Source organism: Zymoseptoria tritici, chromosome 15, assembly GCF_000219625.1.
Source record: "Zymoseptoria tritici IPO323 chromosome 15, whole genome shotgun sequence".
NCBI lineage: Eukaryota > Fungi > Ascomycota > Dothideomycetes > Mycosphaerellales > Mycosphaerellaceae > Zymoseptoria > Zymoseptoria tritici.
The window spans coordinates 544,493-565,038 of NC_018204.1; the positions used below are offsets into that span (position 1 = coordinate 544,493).

The 20,546-nt window shown below is 54.2% G+C and overlaps 3 protein-coding genes across 3 annotated transcripts; all 3 read left to right on the forward strand.

Annotated features, from left to right (window-relative positions):
* Positions 1 to 8,632: 8,632 nt before the first annotated feature.
* Positions 8,633 to 9,271, forward strand: MYCGRDRAFT_97697 (uncharacterized protein; the record flags this gene model as incomplete). Its single annotated transcript, XM_003847301.1, has 3 exons — positions 8,633 to 8,680; positions 8,824 to 8,838; positions 8,921 to 9,271. The coding sequence occupies 3 exons, from the start codon at positions 8,633 to 8,635 to the stop codon at positions 9,269 to 9,271; spliced, it is 414 nt and encodes a 137-aa protein (XP_003847349.1).
* A 1,448-nt stretch (positions 9,272 to 10,719) lies between these two features.
* MYCGRDRAFT_111755 (uncharacterized protein) lies at positions 10,720 to 14,130 on the forward strand (the record flags this gene model as incomplete). The annotated part of the gene is made up of 3 exons (XM_003847302.1): positions 10,720 to 10,886; positions 11,661 to 11,751; positions 12,163 to 14,130. The coding sequence occupies 3 exons, from the start codon at positions 10,720 to 10,722 to the stop codon at positions 14,128 to 14,130; spliced, it is 2,226 nt and encodes a 741-aa protein (XP_003847350.1).
* A 4,639-nt stretch (positions 14,131 to 18,769) lies between these two features.
* Positions 18,770 to 19,477, forward strand: MYCGRDRAFT_97699 (uncharacterized protein; the record flags this gene model as incomplete). Its single annotated transcript, XM_003847303.1, has 1 exon — positions 18,770 to 19,477. One exon carries the CDS (start codon positions 18,770 to 18,772, stop codon positions 19,475 to 19,477), a length of 708 nt encoding a protein of 235 aa, XP_003847351.1.
* Between the last annotated feature and the right edge of the window lie 1,069 nt (positions 19,478 to 20,546).

Sequence of the window (20,546 nt, forward strand, 5' to 3'; positions counted from 1 at the left end):
TACTACGTAGGCTACGCTTGTGGACGGTGCGGCAGTACTACAAACTTCCTTTTGGGGAAGGAGAGAAAGAGGCAGATACTAGAACATAGATAGCCTCTTCAACTTGGTCTTGCAAACTACTACAACTTCGACGAGCGGGCCATGGACCGCTAATTCCACGACATCGAGTCGAGCTTCTTTTAAGCGTATGATTACTGCTTCGACGAGCGGGCCATAGGTTACTATTTCCGGGAGATCGAATCGAGCTTCTTGTCGGAAACTCCAGCATCGCCAGCCGTAGGAGTGTAACAGACAGGGGCAGATAATACATACTTAGAACTAGCGCAACCGCGAACGTCTCGAGTGGCGCATAGGGCGAAGAGAGGGCAAAAGAAGAGCGGTAAAGCGAAAGTTGAAGAGGAGCAGAGGAGCAGAGGAGAGCAGTAAAGTAGAATGCGGAGCGGAAGGCGAAGAGGAGATATATAAGACTGTTACAGCTAGGCGGTTCGATAGCGGTCACGATGACACTATAGGAGAATATCCTGGCCCATGAACCGCTATGCCTAGGACGTCGGTTTGGGTTTGCTTCCGGAGACGACAGCTACGCCCTAGCGAAGGAGAAGCGCGAGGGAGCTCACGAAATGCACCTGCATATTACCCAACGGTCGAGAGAGAACGTCTGTTGTGGATCGTCAACGGTTCCCGGTGGGCAAAGTAACAATAGCGTCACTCTCGTGGTACGCACTGCATAAAGCTGCAGCGATGCCGGCAATGGTGGGGTGTAATGGGTCGGTGGGCGTTCGTAAAGACTTTGTCTCAGTAGTCTTTTGTGTGATCCGTCCCTGGAGCGTGCCAAAATTGGTGTGCAAGAGTATTTTGAACACGGAGAGGAGAAGGTCGCAGCTCTCGGCGGGAACTCTAGGGGGTGGACAGGTAAGACTGAAGAGAACCACCATCGTCCGAGGCTTGGCTCGAGAGTCAAGCCCCTTCATAAAAGTGCAGCCACGTCCGTGAGCATGGCCGCATCCAACATGTTCTGACAATGACGGCTTGTCCAAGGTACCGGCAGTCGAGACAAAGTGTTTCTGAGTGATTGAGAAAGACTGCCTGGGTAGCAACCCGTCCAATAGGGGAAGATCGTCGAAGTCCTCGCAAGCTTCGTCCGTTGAAGGAGAAGCATTTCTCGCACGATCCTCTGGCTCCATTGACTCGCACCTAAGGGGTGCTCCTTGACACTCTGGAAAGCGGCGCCAGTGTTGTGGCTGACATATGTTGGCCAGGTCCATTCCTGTAGAGAAGAAGCTCCACGTCGTGTTCGAAGACCGAACATAACCTTTGCCGGGTGCCTTCGCATTTGACGGCGAACAGCAAGCAATCTTGATAGGGCTGTGGCGCTGATATAAGAAAAAACAATGCGTGCTGTAGGGGATAAGGGAAATGTTCGTAAAGGAGAGACTGTCGATCGGTCGCGCTTGCCCGGCCACTAATATCATTTCCTCGCCAAAGTTGTCGTCTCTGTCATCCTCGACGAGGCCGCGTCTGCCGGAAGATGTTTTCATCTTCGATTCGCGCATGCCTGTATAGATTGTCAGTAAGTACTCGCTTCATGGAGTCGTACGCTCCGTCTCTGTGTTCGCTGCGGAGTGGCAACACTTGCCGCCTTGTCAGAGTGCGGCGTTGAGGCTTAGAGAACTTGTTCAAGTCCTTGGTCTTGGTACAGTAGAACCACCTGTCTTGCTGTACAGCTGACGTATGGGATATAATTCTGCACCGCTGCGTTGAATCTTCTGTCCTGGTCTCCCGGCCTGATGATGTGTGTTTGAAGGAGGCCCAGCTTGATGACGGAGCTTGACAGCGACTCGCCGATTGTACTTGATCTTGGGCGGCGCCATGTCGTGGAGAGTAGGCGCAGGTGGCGGATCAAAGACGTTGCAGCCGTTGCACTTGATGTTGAGTAGGTATGCCGTATGCTGAGGACGTGTAGCGATAAGAGTCGGGAAAGGTGGTGGGTGTCATGGAATCTGAAGGAAACAGGCAGAGTTTGGGACATTCTTTCTCGGGACCGTGCCGATCGAGTTGATCCATCTTGTTGGTGGGATGTGTGAGGTCTCTTGCCACTGTAGTCAGTGCTCGACGCAAGGCCTTCTGCACCGCCGTCTCTTCTTCGCATCGCTGCTGTGTCTTTTCAATTCCATGCTTTCCGGCTCTATGTGCTTAGTCCATGCCCGTTCATAGGCCGTGTTGTCAGGCCCGATCCGCAGTGTCAAAAAAGTCCGAACTAGCAATATCTTGGGCGGACAGCAGGGCAAGCATTCCTCAGCCTTCGATGCGGGTTCGAATTGCGAACGCTAGTACGGCTGGTCCGTTGGCCAGCGATCCGGGCGACGACTCGAGGAATTGCCGCGCGGCCTCTCTAAGTTGTATAGAAGTCGGAGCAGTAGACGGGATAGGTAGCAGGCTCTCACAGCAGGTAGTCTACTGCACGTGCCGGGCCTCGGTATTGATCACACCTATCCTACCACTTCCCGGAAGGCAAGTGACCGGGCAAAGGCCAATGAGGTTGGCTGGGATGTCATCGCTCTGCATGTGCTTATACATCAAGATGGCCGTCTGCACTTGGGATGGTGGGAGCGTTGGGATGCAAGGGAGCAAGGTAATGTATCCTTCGGCCTTAACGCCTTCCAAGCGATATGAGACGTGCTGCCCTATAATCGGCATAATGCACAGCACCGGATAAGCTCCTCGCCATGGCACTTTCAGCAGTCATCCTGCAGACGCGCTCATCTGCTCCAGCTACTTCGGTCCGTTACGTATCCTCCGTCAGACCTCTCGTTTTGTGTGACTGTCCTCATCTTCATCTTACGCTCCCGGTCCCCGACGCTGGACCCTTGACTGGACATGGGCCTTCCCGATGTACAGCTCGAGAAAATCATTCTCTGTGGGCTGAAATCCACCAGCATGCGAGAGTCCGAGGCAGCACTCGCTTCAGATCAACGAGGCTGCTGCAATGAAGGTACCAGCAGTGGGCATCGCCTTGTCAAGCGACCTTGACGCCGGATCAAGGCTCGTTAAAGGGCCGACAAGACTCAGTCTGTTTGGTTCCAAGCCCGTCTCATTCCAAGCTCTTTGACTTTCCGAAGACGGGATGGATTATCTCGATGTGTCGGGAAATCCGAAGTGAACAAGGTAGCTTGCAAAGTCTGTCAAGTCGTGGTGTAGCAGTACTCGGGACAGAGACTGACACGCTTGACGTAAGAGAGCCGCTGGAGCTGTGTTGAGCGTTCGACTGGGTCGGAAGGATTTTGGAGAGGGTTTCAATGCATGAAGACGGCGCGTCACGTAAGTAGTTGCGCCCGGTCGCAGTGCTCGTGGCGTAGCTCTCTCGCGGAACCGCTGCTCGCATCTCTCGCAACTGCCATCGTCGTAGTATCGATAGCATTCGCTGCTCCCAGTGCATCACTTCCGGCATATTCTCGGGCCCCTCCCGCATCGCTGTCATATTTCTCTCCCCGTTTCTTGGTCATTGCGCCGCGCCTCAATACTCTCTCTGCCCGGAGACTATGATAATAAGGCAAAGCAAAGCGACGACCGACACGAAAGAGACCGAAGGTGCTGACAAGTGGTTTGTGCTGGCGCGGGATGTGCGAGGAGGCCACGTCAATCATGAGGTGGGAGTGGCGACTTTGGCGGATTATCTAATGGGTAGGTCGAACGTCGGTGGTGAAGCAAGCGGAGTGGCGTGGTCGGACAACTCATAAGCCTAGATAAAGGACCTGGTCAGAGCAAAGCGCTGCTCTCCAGCTGTTACCGTCTCTTGACAGCAGTGGAAGCTCAATCTTCATCGTCCTCATCCTCCTTGCTTCTAGCGATTGCGCTCACTACACATCTTTCTCAGAGCCAAACTCATCGCACTGGCGGCAACACGCTGAAGCTGACCAATCCGGCTGCGCGGACTTCCTATACTTGCGGCATTACGCAAGTGGGACAACTCGACCAGCTGGTGCTTCCTGGTCGATGACGAATAGCTGATGTTATGCGCGACGAGGAGGGGATGTAAGCTTGCATTGTCGCCGGCGACGGATCGAAGTCCGGACTGAGAATTCGTTCTCCGTTCAGTTCTCCGCGAACGCGGTTAGGCGAGGTGGCCTGAAAACGCTTCCGTTCCCGCAGAAGACTCGCGCAAAGGCGATATTCTTGATTTTCGATGAAAACGGAGGCGGCGCGGCGGCCGAGAACTTTGGGCTCGGCTGCTGCTTCTCGGTCCATGATAGATAGCTGATGTTGTACGCAAGGTCGATTGATCGCGGGCGTCGCATTGTCATCGAGGGCGGTCCACGCCGCCTATATCTCCATGATAACCGCAGTTAGCACAGATGTACGTGAGGGCTGTGGTAGTGACGGCAATAAGCTAGTGCTCGACATTTAGTTTGTACTCTGATCGCGTAGACGACACTCGTCTACGAATCTGCCAACGATGGACGCACCGTCCACTCATCGACTAAGATAGCCTTGGTCTGTGCGGCTGAGACTACTCGTGAGCGGTGGTCGGCCTTCACGCCGAAGATTAGCATGTTACCTATGACGGATGATGTAGTCGAGGCAGACGACTGGCGAGAGTATTGTCCGGAGGACCGAACGCTGCTGTCGCCATCGCTCGAATAGGTGCCAGAGAGTTGAGCTCTGACACTTGCAGACTGAGGCTGCGTCTTGTTGCTGCGAGCGCAGAGGGTATATTGGGCAACGCAGTTGGTCTATGGCTGGAGTGGACGCATTCACCTCCGCAGCGAACACCAGACAGCCGTGGAGCGACCATTCTCAACTCTGTAGACGTGGCTTGGGCAGTAGTATCCCCTGCGGGTGGCAGAGCTACTGAGCAAGGGCTGGAAAGCGTCCGCAGGTTTCTCCACTCGTGTGCTGATCTCTTGGGCGGATCGATATCGCGCATTCACCTGGAATTTTGAGGTCTGCCAGTTCTCGGCTGCCGAGAACTCTTGGACGAGGAACGTGCCGCGCAGAGGGTATATTGGGCAACTCAGTTGGTCTGTGGCTAAAGTGGACGTATTCACCTCTGCAGCGAACACCAGACAGCCGTGCAGCGACTGTTCTTAACGCTGTAGATGTGGCTTAGGCAGTGTCATCCCCTGCGGGTGGCAGAGCTACTGGAGCAAGGGCTGGAAAGCGTCCGCAGGTTTCTCACACTGAAAGACTGCTTACATCGGAGCTTTCTTAACCCAGGAGAAATGACCACAGCTTCGACGAGCGGACCACCGAGCGTCGGCCATCTTCAGGATATCGGGTGGAGCTTCTTGCAAGGGTGCGTGCCTGAAGATGTCAAGCGACATGGTAAGACCGTTGACAAGCTGGTGGCGTGTGGACGTTGATTGAAGGGTGACATTGCCGGCCGCGATCCCCTGCTGATATCCGCGAAAGGAAAGATTGGTGTACTTGGTGCGGCCATCAGATGCAGCATTAGAGCGCTTGGTAATGGTAATGCCCGATTGTTTGTCCTCGTAGATCGTCACTGGTCGGATGGCTGCCTCGTAACCAACGTCAGCCAGGAATCGAGAGAGCTGTTTGGCCTCCTTCGCAACCAGCGTGGGTTGCACGTATCCTTGAGAGACTTTGATGCAATGTATCCGTCTGGCGCTTTTCGAAGAGCTGAATCGGCCATGGGCGTAGAGTGTGCTTATTCAAGCTTGTTGTTTAATTTCTCCGACAAGCCATGGGTCGGTGCGATAGCAACAGTCCTTAAGTGCAAGCGCCACTGTTGACAAGAGATTGGCCGCAGGTAGGACATTAGAGAAGTCGAGCTGAATTGAGGCTTAAGCCGTGGGATGAAGAGTATTCCTATATCCGAGCAACGCCATAACCGATCGCTGTGATGTAACGCTTGCCGGCTGGTGTAGGCAAGCTGCACTCAGAAAACGGAATCATACATCCACGTTCATTGGTGACATGGTCAGTAGAGCCGATGTCGATTATCCACGAGCCGGAGTCGATGATCCCCGAGTCGGAGTCGTCAGCCACGAGCAACGCGGGCATGCTTGTGTTGTCCGTACGCGGAGCGTGCTGTAATTATCAATCATGATGACCATCAGCGACCGTGTGATAGAACCGACGAGAGCCTCCATGCTCAGGGAGCGGAGTTGCCGCTGGGGCCGTCTGGACGACGGGAGTGTGATGATTGGCATGCGATCACGTAGGCGCCGCAGCTGGTGTTCAAGCTGATGATGTTGTCGTCTGATCTTCTTGCGCAGACGATCAAGCCGCTTCTTCTCAGCCTTAGCATTCTGCTTAGGGTGCTTAAAATAGCAGCGCTCGCCGTTGTCACGGCGCTACTGAGGTTGTTATAGCAGTCGAAGGGGTCGAAGATTGACCTAGAGGTGTCCGTGATCCGACTCCGGCAGGCGCGCGTGCCATGAGTGAGATGCTCGTAGTCGTGCCTGCGTCAGTATGCGCATTGCACTTATCGAGGAGTCCGGAGATGAAACTGTTGAGATCAGCGTCCGTGACAGGATGACCATCAGAGCGTTCGTGGAGATTCTTGCGACGTTTGAAGGAGAAGACAGGGAAAGTATGAACATTAGCAGGCTTGACTATCGCTGATCTTTGAGGTGACAGCCTTGAGCTGCTCGAACTTGCCATGGTAGTTGTTAATGAAAGTCTCGAAAGCCTTACCGTCGTAGCGCAGGTTCTCGAACTCGAGATACACCGACAACTCGTGGGCATGGCCTGGTGGCTTGCAGAGCGCTAGATAATGCCCACATGGGTATCCAATTTGAGACCATGGCACCCTTCCCGCGCAGCCTGGCCTCCATCCCATTTACTTCGACCCGGCATCCAGTACTGTTAGTGCTTATAGTGCGAGAGAAAAGCGAGCGCGCAGTGGAATTCTTGTTGTTATTTCTAGAAAGCAAGAGGATCAGCACAGGCAAAGGTAGCATAGTCTCTTCTAAGAATACTTGCTGCCTGTTGATCTGCCTTTGCTTGAAACCCGCGAGCTTCGAGCTAGTCGGACTGAGAATCGCATCTGAAGGGCTGACATATGTGCCGGGCTGTTTGTTCTGCTCCGCAATCTTCTCGAGCACCCGCTTGTGCTGTTCCGTGTCTAGAGACTTCTTTTCCTCTCCAGCTGCTCCGCAACCTTCTCGAGCACCTGCTTGTGCTGTTCCGTGTCCAGAGACTTGTTCTCCTCTCCAGCTGCTCCGCAATCTTCTCGAGCACCCGCCTGTACTGTTCTATGCCTAGAGACTTGTTCTCCTCTCCTGCTGCTCCGCAACCTTCTCGAGCACCTGCTTGTGCTGTTCCGTGTCCAGAGACTTGTTCTCCTCTCCAGCTGCTCCGCAACCTTCTCGAGCACCTGCTTGTGCTGTTCCGTGTCTAGAGACTTGTTCTCCTCTCCAGCTGCTCCGCAACCTTCTCGAGCACCTGCTTGTGCTGTTCCGTGTCTAGAGACTTGTTCTCCTCTCCAGCTGCTCCGCAATCTCCTCGAGCACCTGCTTGTGCTGTTCCGTGTCTAGAGACTTGTTCTCCTCTCCAGCTGCTCCGCAACCTTCTCGAGCACCTGCTTGTGCTGTTCCGTGTCTAGAGACTTGTTCTCCTCTCCAGCTGCTCCGCAATCTCCTCGAGCACCTGCTTGTGCTGTTCCGTGTCTAGAGACTTGTTCTCCTCTCTAGCTGCTCCGCAACCTTCTCGAGCACCTGCTTGTGCTGTTCCGTGTCCAGAGACTTGTTCTCCTCTCCAGCTGCTCCGCAATCTCCTCGAGCACCTGCTTGTGCTGTTCCGTGTCTAGGGACTTGTTCTCCTCTCTAGCTGCTGAGCACCTGCTTTTGCTGTTCCGTGTCCAGAGACTTATTCTCCTCTCTAGCTGCTAAGGATTTCGGGTTGTTTTGTTGTGCGGGTTGCAGGTTCGAGTCCTTCTCGGAGAGGGCAGAGGCGATCGAGTGCGACATGCTGAGTAGCTATATGCGTCGGCTGAGGTTCTCGTCAGATTCCATCGCATCAGCCCAAACGACATAGTTGTCCTTGCCCTTAAGCTTCTTGCCGGTAGGTCGGACCGTTCGGCCATCGTGATAGCTGGAGGATCGTTTCGAGATGGCGAGTGTCGAGCGGTATCGAGTGATATCACAGAAGCGCACACCAGACGGCGGTATGTTGCGAGTTGGAGGTTGACGTTGGATAAATAAGTGCATGTTCGGTGGACTGATGTTTGGATAAGGTATGCAAGCTTGCAACACAAGTCGAACTAAGATATAGTTCTACGTTACTGCCTCAGGACTACCTTACTATAAGACCCTTTTATTCTCCAACGGCAAATGCATCATATCCTCCAATCCTCTCCACGATGCCTTAATGTCAGCAATATTCGCCCTACCGTCTGGTGCACAGTTTGATCAACGCCAGTCGCACTCTAAGCCAAAGTCCAGCCTGAACGTCGAGTTGCAGTCCCGGCAGCGTACCAAGACAACTATATCACCAGGACCACGACCACGATGGCCGGGATACACCACAATGGCAACAACAAGAACGAAGGCGCTGGGGAATGATTGGCTCGTCGCAATGGATACAGGGCGATTACGAATGGAGATCAGGCCGAGACCATCATCGTGCAGGAGATCGACGAGTTCAGCTTCAGCGCAGAGAATGAAATGGAATGGCTCAACAAGCACGGATCTACCAAGATCAGGACCAGGTGGTCTCGGTATGCAATTTCAGCATACGCGCGCGAACAGTCCACCGGCTGCAACGAGCGCTGAAAACTTGCCTGCGGTACGAACTGCAGAGAAAATTTTGGTGTTTCAAGCCGCAGTACTTCGCTCCTCGTCCCAACACTTTCTCCTTCAGCGCAGCGCCTTTGCTGTACGTATATCGAATCGGACTCGAGCACAGGCTGCTGCACCGTTCACTCTTGAAGAACATGCGCTGACACCATTCTGCATAGTCCTGCCGATTGCTGCCTTCCTTGACCTACACCACTGCCCACCGCGGCGCACTCGAGCATCACGCAAACCACAACAAGACCCCGGGAGGGCTACCGTTCACGACCCATCATATCCCGCCACACCTCTACGTCTCGCATCAGAGGTGTCGAGCTGACAGAATGCCGAGCCAGGCTACTCTCCACCGAACGTGGATGCTGGAAAGGATTCCACTGGTATCCACGGCACATTACCCTCATTTCCACATCACTCCTACTCACGAAGACCCTCTGGCGAAGGATGTGATTTCCGGCGAAATTCTCAACCACCATCGAGTTCTGCGGGGGAGGTGGATCCAGAAGCACAAGAGATGAATGTGACCGGAGAAGGTAGGCTCGACAGCGAAGACGGAAATTCGCCGCAGTCCAACGAGCTATGGGGCTGACGCTCGCGCAGACCAGGCGGTACCAGCATCAGATTGTTGTTGAAGTTAATGCCACACCTTCTCCAAATGCAATATGTGCCAAAAGACTTTGCTCATCTTGTTAAAGCTCCAACAATCCTCATCGTGCCGATACTCAACTCCTTCCAGAGATCAGCGTGTCGCTCTGCAAATTGACCGCAATCGGGTCCAACGATAGCTTCCAAACGGCCAACCGCGTCTCCGACACAGGCACACTAGCTTAAGCGAGAGCACAACGCCTACCCATTTGTTCGATATGCCTTATCTGAGCACACTAGCTCAAGAGAGTGCGGCTACCTCCTTTATTGCATGCTGAAGCTTCCTTCGCGCTATCCGCGCAAAACGCCAATCCGGAATTGCATGGAGCCGATGGTACGGATTAAACCGACTCGTTCGAGGATTAGTTTGCAGGAATATCGGATGCCGAGCGGAGGGTTCCGCTGCTCTCTTCCTTCCAGCCCGCTTGACGTCTGCTCAAGACGGTGTTCAAGGTCGACTTGCCGCTAGTCCTCAAGGATGCGAAACCGGTCCCGCACAGTCTTCTCTTCTTTGTGATCAGAGATTTTGACGACTCCGGTCCTCCCCACCACTGCAGTCTGGATTCAAGCCTCGCGAGATGGCACAACCGACAGTCGCACGTGGAAGACTCGGATTATTCCCTCTGAACAACATGGGATCCGCCATCATGGTTTCTTGTCCAGGACATTGCTCAACGAGGAGATCCTCCGGTCTGCCGAAAGCTCGATGTGGCCAATCCAGATTCCGGTGGAAGTCTTCGGGCAATCTACAGGGCAGGCATATGAAGGGACCCTCTTCCGTAGCGATTCCTGCTCGAACGACGAAGTCTCATGCTCCAGCTGCCGCAAGCAACGTCTCGCACTATGTCATTGACACAGTGGCGGGAACTGGTGGCAGAGCTCGTCACTCAGCAGCTCCTTTGCTCCAAAAAAAAAGACGACTAGCACTCCGCTGGCCAACCTTAAGCAGACTCTGCACCAGGACTTGTCGGACACAAAGGCCGCGCCTTAAAAGCCACCTGGATTGGAGAACAGCACAGCAAACCCAATGCTCCACCCTAGCAGGGAATCGACTTTTGGCCGTCGTGGAGGAGGACAGAATCAGGTTAAGTGCTGTTGGACCTGCTCGCAGTGCTGCTGGCCTGTCAACCGATGCCGAGGGGATGGTGAAAAGGATGGCGGAGAGGAGGAGGAGGAGGACCTTACTTAATACATTCCACCTGCACAGTCCACCTGCGGCATTAGTAAAGATGGAGTGGACGACCCGCTCGCCAACAATCAAGAAGGCTTCGGCTTTGTACAGCATTATCGATCGACGAGAACAGTTACTATCCGGTCCGTCATGTTCCTGGACCTTCTCATCGTGACTCAGCGCGAGACGTTCCCGTCGTCACTCGGCACTCGCACCCGCTCTCCATATCCGGTAGATGTATCATTATTCTTGATTCCGCTAATCTTCACGGCGAGTAGAATCGGAGGAGTTGCTTATAATCCAGCGAATGACATTCTGTAAGCGTTCCAGAATGACATTCTGCAAGCATTCCAGAATGACAGTCCAGAATGACATTTTGCAAGCAAGGGTAGAACTATCGTCTGTCTTGGCCAGCTTGGCGGTGCTCTTCCATATGCTGCCCTGTTCCCACTCTCCCTTGTAACACCCACACAGTGACTTCGCGTCGGCATGACATCTCACACATCTCGTTGACGTCAGTCTGCGAGGTGACCGTCCGTGTCGTGCAAGTCACGATGCACACCTTGTGGGCTCTTAATACCCTCCTCGCGTCGCCATGACATCCCACACATTTCGCCGACAATTGTGTCGAACTTGAGCACGAGGTGGAGAAGCGGTTGCAGGGAGATTACTAAGCTGGGCTTGTCGGCGCGTTTTCCACGCCGACAAGCCCAGCCCAGCTTAGACCACCAACAAATGGAGAGCTCTGCCCTGAGCTGGAGTCGCATGTAATACAAGGCACAAGTGGAGGCGTCTCCCAGCTTCCATCGTTGGAGGTGGCTTGCTTTTAACCTCCTTCTGCCTACCAGCTCCTGAAAGCCGAACGATCCTACCATCGCACTCCCATCTCTGCAGCCCAGTCCGCCGATTCCTGCAAGTCCCAGCATTCAACACTCACTGCCGCTTCACTTCAGCCAAGGCGAAACAATCCACTCCGACCAGCTGCCCCACCGCGCCGCACCGATCGGCCGGACTGCTTACTGACTTGCTTGCGCGAACCCCATGTAAAGCAGAGTTAAGCTGATCGAGTTCGAGCCCTCATAGGAGTACAGTAGCCAGGTGAAGGCGAGTGTTGGAAGTCCAGACTGTGGCGAGCCGATCACCACAGCTGCTACAGGAACGGTGCGGAAACGCGACTCGGTTGTGAGATGACACGTTTATTCACTTACAAGACTTTACGCCTCTACTCTTCCATTGCTAATGACCTGAAGTGGCGCAGTTGTCATCAAGTGTCGGTTGCCCTGGGCTTTTTGCGCCGACGAGCTTAGTAATCGAAGCTTGTCGGCGCAAAAACCCAGCCGACAAGGTTTGATTACTAAGCTTGTCGGCGCCTCGACGGGAGCTCCATCCTCACCCTCAACCTCGCCATTCATTCCGTATTCTACTTGACATCAGTCTGCGGAATGCAATCTCGTCGCATGCTCACAGTCGTCTCCACCTCACATGGCCCCCACACGACAAGCCTCCGCCACTCGCAGCGCGCACCCTCGAGACCGGCCGCCCAACACCAAAGAGGTCGTCGAACAACAACTCGAGCGAGCGATGGAAAACTAGGTGCTTTCCAAATCCCTCGACGAGCCGCTCGGTCTCTACCGCGAGCTATGGCAGTCCCTCGCGACGGGTGACACATCCGACATTAACAACAAGTACCCGCGCGACGGCAACAATGTCCACTCCCGACTGCTTCACGAGTGCATCTCCACCTTGCCCAAGGCGACGCTGCCCCACGCGAAGGCCATGTCCAAGGGCCAGGCTTGGGATCTGGACGTGTTGGACGTTTACGTGCTCTTCGAGGGCAACATCTACCGGAGCAGCACCGGCATGCACGCGTTTCGTACACTTGCGCAGCATCAAACGGTGGACTTTGCCGCCGCCATGACGGAAATTCGGGCATGGGCAGGGAAACGGCGGAGCGGCGTGGTCGGCCACAATTCGCGGTTGGACAAGAAGGCTAGCTTTACACCTTGGGATATACAGCAGGCACTTCGCACTCTATGTACGCAGCAAGGGTGTCTACTTTGCAAACGCGCTGTTGCTCACTGGGCACCTGGAGGGAGAAGGAAAAAGGACAATGATGGAAAAGCTCAAGGTGCGGGAGATCATGGGCAGGATGAAGATACAGGAGATTGCGGACAGGATGAAGATACAGGAAATTGCGGACAGGATGAAGATACAGGAGCTCATGACGGACAAGAGAACGGACGGGAGGAGGACGGACAGGATGAGGACGGACAGGAGCGCCCCACTGAACAAGGACGGTCACGTCCGACTTTTCCTCAAGACAACGACGTACCGACACCTTCGACTTCGCCTGCTCGGTCCATCTGCTTGGAGGACGATTTGGGATGGCTTGGATCCGGTCAAATTTTTGCGCCCTGGGACCCCGCCTTCCCCACCATGAGTCCCAATCCGAGTCCGAGCCGTAGCCGTCTTTTGCGGCAAGCATCAACTGCCTCCTTCCCTCCATCGTCATCACCCCAATCTTCACTCTACGACCGTCATCACCGTCCTCTTCGCCCCATCCGCTCCGCAATGACGCATCGCGAAGAGCCCCAAGCTAAGCGTCAGCGCCTCGACGTCGATCCCGCCAACACACCATCCTTCGATGCGACCGAATTCCTTGCGGCCTTCCTCCCCGATGCCACCTTCGTAACATCAGGCGTTGCCGGCCGCATTTCTGATGAGGTCTTCATCTACATTGTGAACCTCGCGTTGCCAGCTTCCTCCAGCCCTACCGATCCGACCGATTCATGGGCGACCGATTCCTGGGCGGTATTCGTCGGCCGGCCTAAGACCACCGAAGCGGTCGTCTACGCTGCCAATTCTACATCCGCGCAAGCAGCTTTCGACCGCGTGCAGAAAGAGTATCCTACACCCGCATACCCGAGCTTCACCTCAGCGCTCTTCAAAGCCGAAGTCCCCATCAAACATACGCAATCGTCACAAGTCGTCGCATACATCCTGGGCGTTGTGACCGCCTTCGATGACAAGATCCCACCATCTCTCTCACCAGACGTATGGGCAACGCTCTTCTCGATGTCCACCCTCAACACCACTTCCTTGGACCTTTTACTCCGACCCCCGGTCCACGCGCCAGAATCAGACGTCGGCATCCTTCCAACCAAAGCGGCTCTAGCACGCGCGTGTCGCAATTGCGAATTATACAGTCAACAATTGAAGACGCTCAACATCGACAACGAGAACGCCAAATTCCTCTATCGAGTTGCGGACAAGTCGCTAGAGATGGTGCAGAGCAACACCGAGACAGGCGCGACCGCTATCTCCGCGTCGAAACGTGCGTTGCAGGACGCTATCGCTTATAACAATGAGGTTGCAGCGCAATTGGAGGCGAGACAGAGAACGGCGGACATCCTGACCCGGTTCAAAGACTTGTTGAGCGGTATTGCATGGGGTGCGGCGGCAGACAGGATGAGGACGAAGGTGCGGGAACAGCTGGACGAGTCGAAGAGCATTGTGGACACGCTGTTAGGGAAGTTGTCGGAGGAGGTGAAGGAGCTTTGATGGTCGGATTTCTCGTTGGCATGGCCGCATCATGATGTTCATTCGTGTGTGTCGGTCTGGGCGATAAGGCACGGCTGAACTATGATTAATGTGTTCGATTCAGCGTCTTCACCGTGATACCTGACCATCAGCTCATTCCTGACGCCCGAACAAGCAGGTTCTCTTTCACAACAGTTGTAGCCCTTTTGCCAGTCTCGTACTCGCTTCACCGAGCGGCATTTACACGATGAAATAGCAAACCTCTGAAAACAGGAACATGAGCTGGAATGAAGCATGGAGCGGGGATATGGCAGAGAGGAAATGGGCGCAGGATTGGACACCATGAAGAAGGGATTTTCTAAGCCTCGAGCTCGGAGACGTCTCCGTTTTGCATGACGGAGTACCAGCTTCCACCTCATCGCCATCATCACATCACCATCATCAGTGACGATGGGACTCCTGCCACAAGAGAACACGCCCTCGACCAACACCCCATCACTTCCGTCGTACCCGGCAATGCAAAACCAAAAAGCTCGCCTCGAAGGTCAGCTCGTCCTTGCTCTGCTCATCCGAATTTGCCTCAGCTTACCTGCACATCAACCTACCTAGTCCTCAGGATCCCGACGTTCACGAAGACCTCGACCGTTGCCAGTGCCGTCGATCTGCCAACCTCCTCTTCCACGCTCATCCCGTCAATCCGTCACCTTCCCTCGAGTCCTCCGACCTGCCAGCTACTCCTGAAGCTCCAAGCCGCAACATGGCTCGCCTGAGGATTTTCCTCCCGCCGCGGCGATGACCTCAACAACACCAGCGAACGCGCTGAAGATGAGGCCAACAGCCCAATCCAGCAACGCCCCGCCAGGCTTCGCCGCGCTACGCTGCCCGGAAACTTCAACTGGTAATGGAAGAAGAGCTGCAAGATGGATTGGATAAGACAACAGAGACTCAGACTCAGGAGAAAACGCTGCTGCGCTCGTCCATCCAAACCAACAAGAACGTCCACAACTCGTTCGTTCAGCCGACCAAGAGAAAAAGCGCGTCACGCAGAAAGAAGAGGAAAGAACACGCGAGAGAAGCCTGCTGGACACAAGATATGCATTTGCATTACTGCCGTGGCAATTTCGCTCGCTGTGGCTGCTTGTGTCTGGGTATTCTTACCAGCCGGACGCTAACATTCGCAGTGGCTAGCGATCGAGGACACCATCCTCCTCCTGATCATCATCATCGTCCGCAGCCGGTACATCTACATCCAAATCCCTCTCCTCCTCCCCGACCCATCCCTCCTCAGCAGCAGCAGCAACCAGCCGAGTCTCCTCAACCGCCTGCCTCGCGACAACGAGAACAAGACATCCTCCTCGATTGGTGCGACGAATTTCGCCGACGTCCTCTTTCGGCTTGCAAACACGACATTAGCAGCAACAGCAGCAACGGCTCGATAGTCCACCATCTCCGACCTATATCCCTATTACTCCGCCGTCAGCGCACCGAGCCTCCGCAGCCGAGACGCAGTCCGCACCAAACGACCATTTACCCCAATCGATGCCAAAGTCTCGATACGAGCACGTCGATTTGTCTAGCAGGACTTCGAGGAACCGGAATCTTTTCACGGCAGCGTTGCGGGCCTTGGCCTTGCGCAGATTCATTGAGGGCGTGGATAATGTGGAAGTCCCATCTTCACGCATGGGAGAAGATGGAGTGCGCTCTCGAGAGCTGAACGACTGGCGGAGCCAAGATCGTTCCCGGGGTGACTTGGAGTCAAACGCTCACTGGTTGCAGAGACGAGTCAACTCGATGTGAATCGTGGACAGGCTGCTACACCGAAGACGTAGCGTTTGCCGCGAGAGATTGCCTTGCGGCTTGCATCGATACTCCTCTTTGTCTCCTGTTGTCTGTTGCTCCTCCGTCTCATATCATCGACCATCAAACTCGAGACGAATCCATTCCAAGCCGCTGGTTACGCTATTCTATGGATCTGCGGCAAAGGGCAAGTCGTCTTGATGTTTGCGCTTATTGTCGTCGCTGTTGATGCTATGAAACTCCTCCTTCGTCAGACCTGCTTCTTACCCCAATGACGAACATGCATGTCCAATATTATCGGCAACTGCAACAGCACTCCCGAAGCTTCGAGGTCTTCCATTTCCTCGCTGGGCTCGTTCCACTGACCACCCACCTCGCGCTGGTAACCGACCGGATCCCTCTACTACGGTAGCAGAGACGGAAATCCTTGGGAAAAATGTCCACAAGCAGAACTGAGGCGTTGGCAGAAAGCACAACAAGTACCGCGTGCCGGTCGGGCAGCCGTCGCAAGAAATTCGTGAGCTCATCGCGCAATTTGTCAACATTGTGGTGGCGGACAACGAATACATCATGGCGTACTGCAAGCTGGAAACTTCTCATCTTCAGTGACTGCACCGAGGTAGGTACTCTTCGCAGATGTCGTAGATCTGGACAGACGGACATCGTCAAAGTCAACAGCAAGTTTCTCTCTCGACGCTCCCCGCGTCCCGCTCTCCTCCGTCATCATATCACTCTCCTTTGTCATCATCCTCCTCCTCCTCTTTTACGTTGCGTACGGACCGACCTTCTTCTAGGTCATGGGGTGGCGCGAGCTGCCAAAGACGACGCCGTGGACCGTCTCGATATATCTGCCCTACTTAGCGGCGGGAAGGATGTACGGACCAGGCGGTCCGATCGTGATTGAGGTCCTGGCGGTGATGGTGCCGTCGTTACTCTGCTGCCAAGCTGGCTTCAGGGCGATCATCTCGATGGTCTGGCGAGGGACAACAACCACCGCCGCCAAAACCATGGATTCGTGAACTTCCGCCTTGCCCTTGCTGCCTCTCTCCTTTTTTGGAACCACGTTCTTCCCGTCGACCCGCGGCTGGTCTTTCTTTGCACGCACATCTTTCTCCAACGCGAGTAGAGCGGCGAGTATCTTTCTCGCTTCAAGTGGCTGTTGCACATTGCAAAGTGGCCGAGCCCACCTTCAGACGACTTTGGTCCTAACACCACAACAAGCCTTCGACGGAGTCAGCCTCCCGTTTGCCTGGAAAGATGCACCCCAAGTTTGCCGTCAGCAGCACGCTTTGTAAATCATTGAGGAGAGGGTCAGTGATTCGAAGTCGGTTCAAGATTTGCTGGACGCTGTGGAGGAAGCGGCAGAGACGGAGGCATATAGGCAAGGGTCGATGCCCGATGGATCTGCTTGGATTTCGCACTCTGTCTCTGTCGATCCTCGATCACTACACAAAGTGCACTTCACTTAGCTCCGCCAGTCGACGATAACACCCACCAATTCGTAATCCCAGTCCAGCCTCCCGGGTACACGTATAGCACAATCCTCCCGCTCGCTCCTATCTTCCCGAACGGAGTCGCCCCGTCTTCGTTTGATAATCTCCCATCTTTCACTCCTTCATCTCTCATCTCCAGATCCTTCTTCGTCGACCCGCCTTCAGTCCTTCGCGACCCACCACTTCGGCCTCTGTCCGTAAAGATTTGGCAGAGCTCTTGCTTAGTTAGGATGGAACACCAGGATAGGCGACAGAAATCTTCTGCGGAAGCCAGAAACGAGTTCGCGTGTCCCGATACCACGGCACCGGAACTAAGGCTGATCTTGTGTAACCAAGTCACCTTTGACGGAAGAGATGTTGCATCAATCCGCAACAGAGCAGTCAATATGAGAATTCTTCAGTAAATGGGTCCTCATTTCTCATCTTATAATTTAATGACCTCCTCATATTGAATAATGAATCCTTATATATAAGACCCCCGAGTCCGCCGCCCGTAATATCCGACGTGCACCCGCGGCGTCGGCGGTGTTTCGACGGACTCCGAGGTGTTGCGGCGAACTCGGGGGTCTCTTTAGTAATTATTCTCTTTAACTCCGTTCTTATTTCTCATTAAAGGGCGTATATTCTTGAATCCTCATATATAAGGATTCAAGAATACGTCTTATATTGACTGCTCTAATCCGCAAGCCCTACGGAGAGGGGAGCAGCAACGTCGCTCACGTTTTTCCAGACCCTATTATCGTTGCAGCGACGAGAACATCTCGTTAGCACTGATTTCGTCTGGACAGTATGCATCCCAAGCACAAGTAGCATGGAATTATACTCTGCCATGTGTCTGCAAACGACGAGACTCGTTCGCTGGAAGCGATCACCAAACACTCGGCTGTCCGTAAGAGATCCAGTCGCTCCGGGTAGAATTCCCGGAATTGGCTGGACGGGAGTCGTGCTGCACGTTCCCGCGTAATCTGGCAGAGGGAGAGATATATACGGAGCCGCGATTGCAGCGTTCACGGCTATACAGCTCGAGCAATAGGTGTAGTCAACCGCAATGAGGCCATCCAATTTCTCCCGTTTGCCTTTGATCTGCTTCGCCAATATCCGGACCTGCTCCAATCTGCTACAACCGTAATAATCCGTTCAATTTTCGCACGGCTGCCAACGTCACCTCCATTAAACTAAGAGGATTGTACTGACCGATAACATACATCGGTCCGATGAGCTCTTGGGATACGGACGGTGGCAGCGTGCACGTATCTATCAACAAGACCGGAGTCGCTAACGAGCGACCCCACCTACTACTCCCTTCAGACGACATGTCTCCCTCGCCAAAGACACCATGTCACCAAACATGGTCAGACTCTCCAACAAGCATGTCTCAGGACACTCCCGGACCAGACTTCGCGGCCGCCCAAACGCTGCTAGTTTTTGCCCATGACAAGTCCGAAATGCAGCAGCCTCTAGACGTCCAAAATTCCTGCCAGAGCTTCAAATCCTTCGGGAAGGCGGGAAAGGTCTATTCTCCCCCGGAGTACTCAACGGAAGATTTAGGAGCGGCCGAAGTGTTGGACAGTCTCAAAGACCGCGAGATTGTGGCTCCATGCCGTCTGTGGCCGGGCTTCAAAATCGAGCAAAAGTCCGGTTCCTCGTCGTCGGCCAAGACTAGTGCGGATGCCGGCTGTCCCAAGACCGATTTGGGTCCCTCAGAAAAGGAGTATGAGGATGGGCTTTGCACGCCGCATAGGCACGGCTGTAGCAACGCAGTCGAATCTTCGCGATTGGAGCGAGGCCGGGCAATGGACCGAATTCCTATCCGTACGAGACGCAATTCTTCGCCACGTAAGAGGAGGGGAAGTGAGCGTCAGCGGGCGGAGGTCATGGAATGCAGGATTGGAGTTGAACACGACGATCGTGATGTCGAGATGGGGTTCGAAGACGAGCATCATGATGTCGAGATGGCGATTGCACCTGAGGATCATGATATCGAGATGGGATTTGAAGAAGAGGATTGTGATGTCGAGATGTCGTTTGAAGAGGGTGATCATGATGTCGAAATGTCATTTGGAGAGGGAGGACCATAATGACGTTTGGAGAGGAGGGCCATGATGGCGCTTGGTGAAGAGGATCATGATGTCGAGATGGCGTTCGAAGAGGAGGACCAAGGAATGAGGAAGACCAAGGAATGCTCGTTTTCTGATCTCGTCTAAAGTTCGGAGTACCTTTGCGCAGCAAGCAAACGTATCCGAGAGGTTGTAGCAATCGCGGTCCCAGCACAGAGGAACGATGAAGGCAGCTTGGTGATTGGTGCAGCTGGTGACAACGACCCAAGGCGGCGAAGGCGGCGAAGGCGATGAAGACCTTTTTTTTCCGAGGTCTGAGCGGAACTCCAGATGACCATTTCCAGCGACCGAGTGATTCGTCGAATGTGAGATGTCAAGCCGATGACGCCGTCGCCGCTGCATACCAGCATGGATGTCCGCCATGATGCCGGAATGTCACGACGAATACGCTGCAGCACGGCGTCAGATTGCGCTTGAGGAGGCCGAATGGAGGCGATGGCGAGGGGATGATCCGTACCTTGCCGACGCTGGCGTTGATGTCGCCGATGGCAGTCATGATAGCAAGTAGGATACAGGCCGCGATTGTCATGTTGTTAGTCGTGATCATTGGTCCGTTGCGAAAGACACTCGGGCATCAAAATATCCAGGTTGTGCATTCGGAGCCGTGCAAGTCGCCGTCGTCTTCGGCGCAGTACGAGGAGCCGCGCATGCCGCCGTACAAGAAGTCGCCGGCGTATTTAAAGCCCTCCACAGCGTCGTAGACAGAGCAATCCGAGGACGTCGTGCAAAACGCCGTCTGCGCCGTGCAAGAAGCCGTCCAGGTCGTCGTGCTCGCATGATGTGATGACGGTGAGGGAGTGACTGGATGACGAGTTGAAAATGTGGGTGGAAGATGAGCTGATGAGGAAGAAGGTGAAAGTCGGCAGACGCCCGATAGTGTTTAAAAACACCAAAAACCTCGCTCAGGTTTACTTGAACCCTTGAAGCCTCAGGCACCGTTTCACTTGAAGGCTCGTCATTATCACATGACTCGCTCGTTTCAGTTAGTCTATATAGCTAGAGGGCCTTCGCCCTTATAAATCGGTATTAT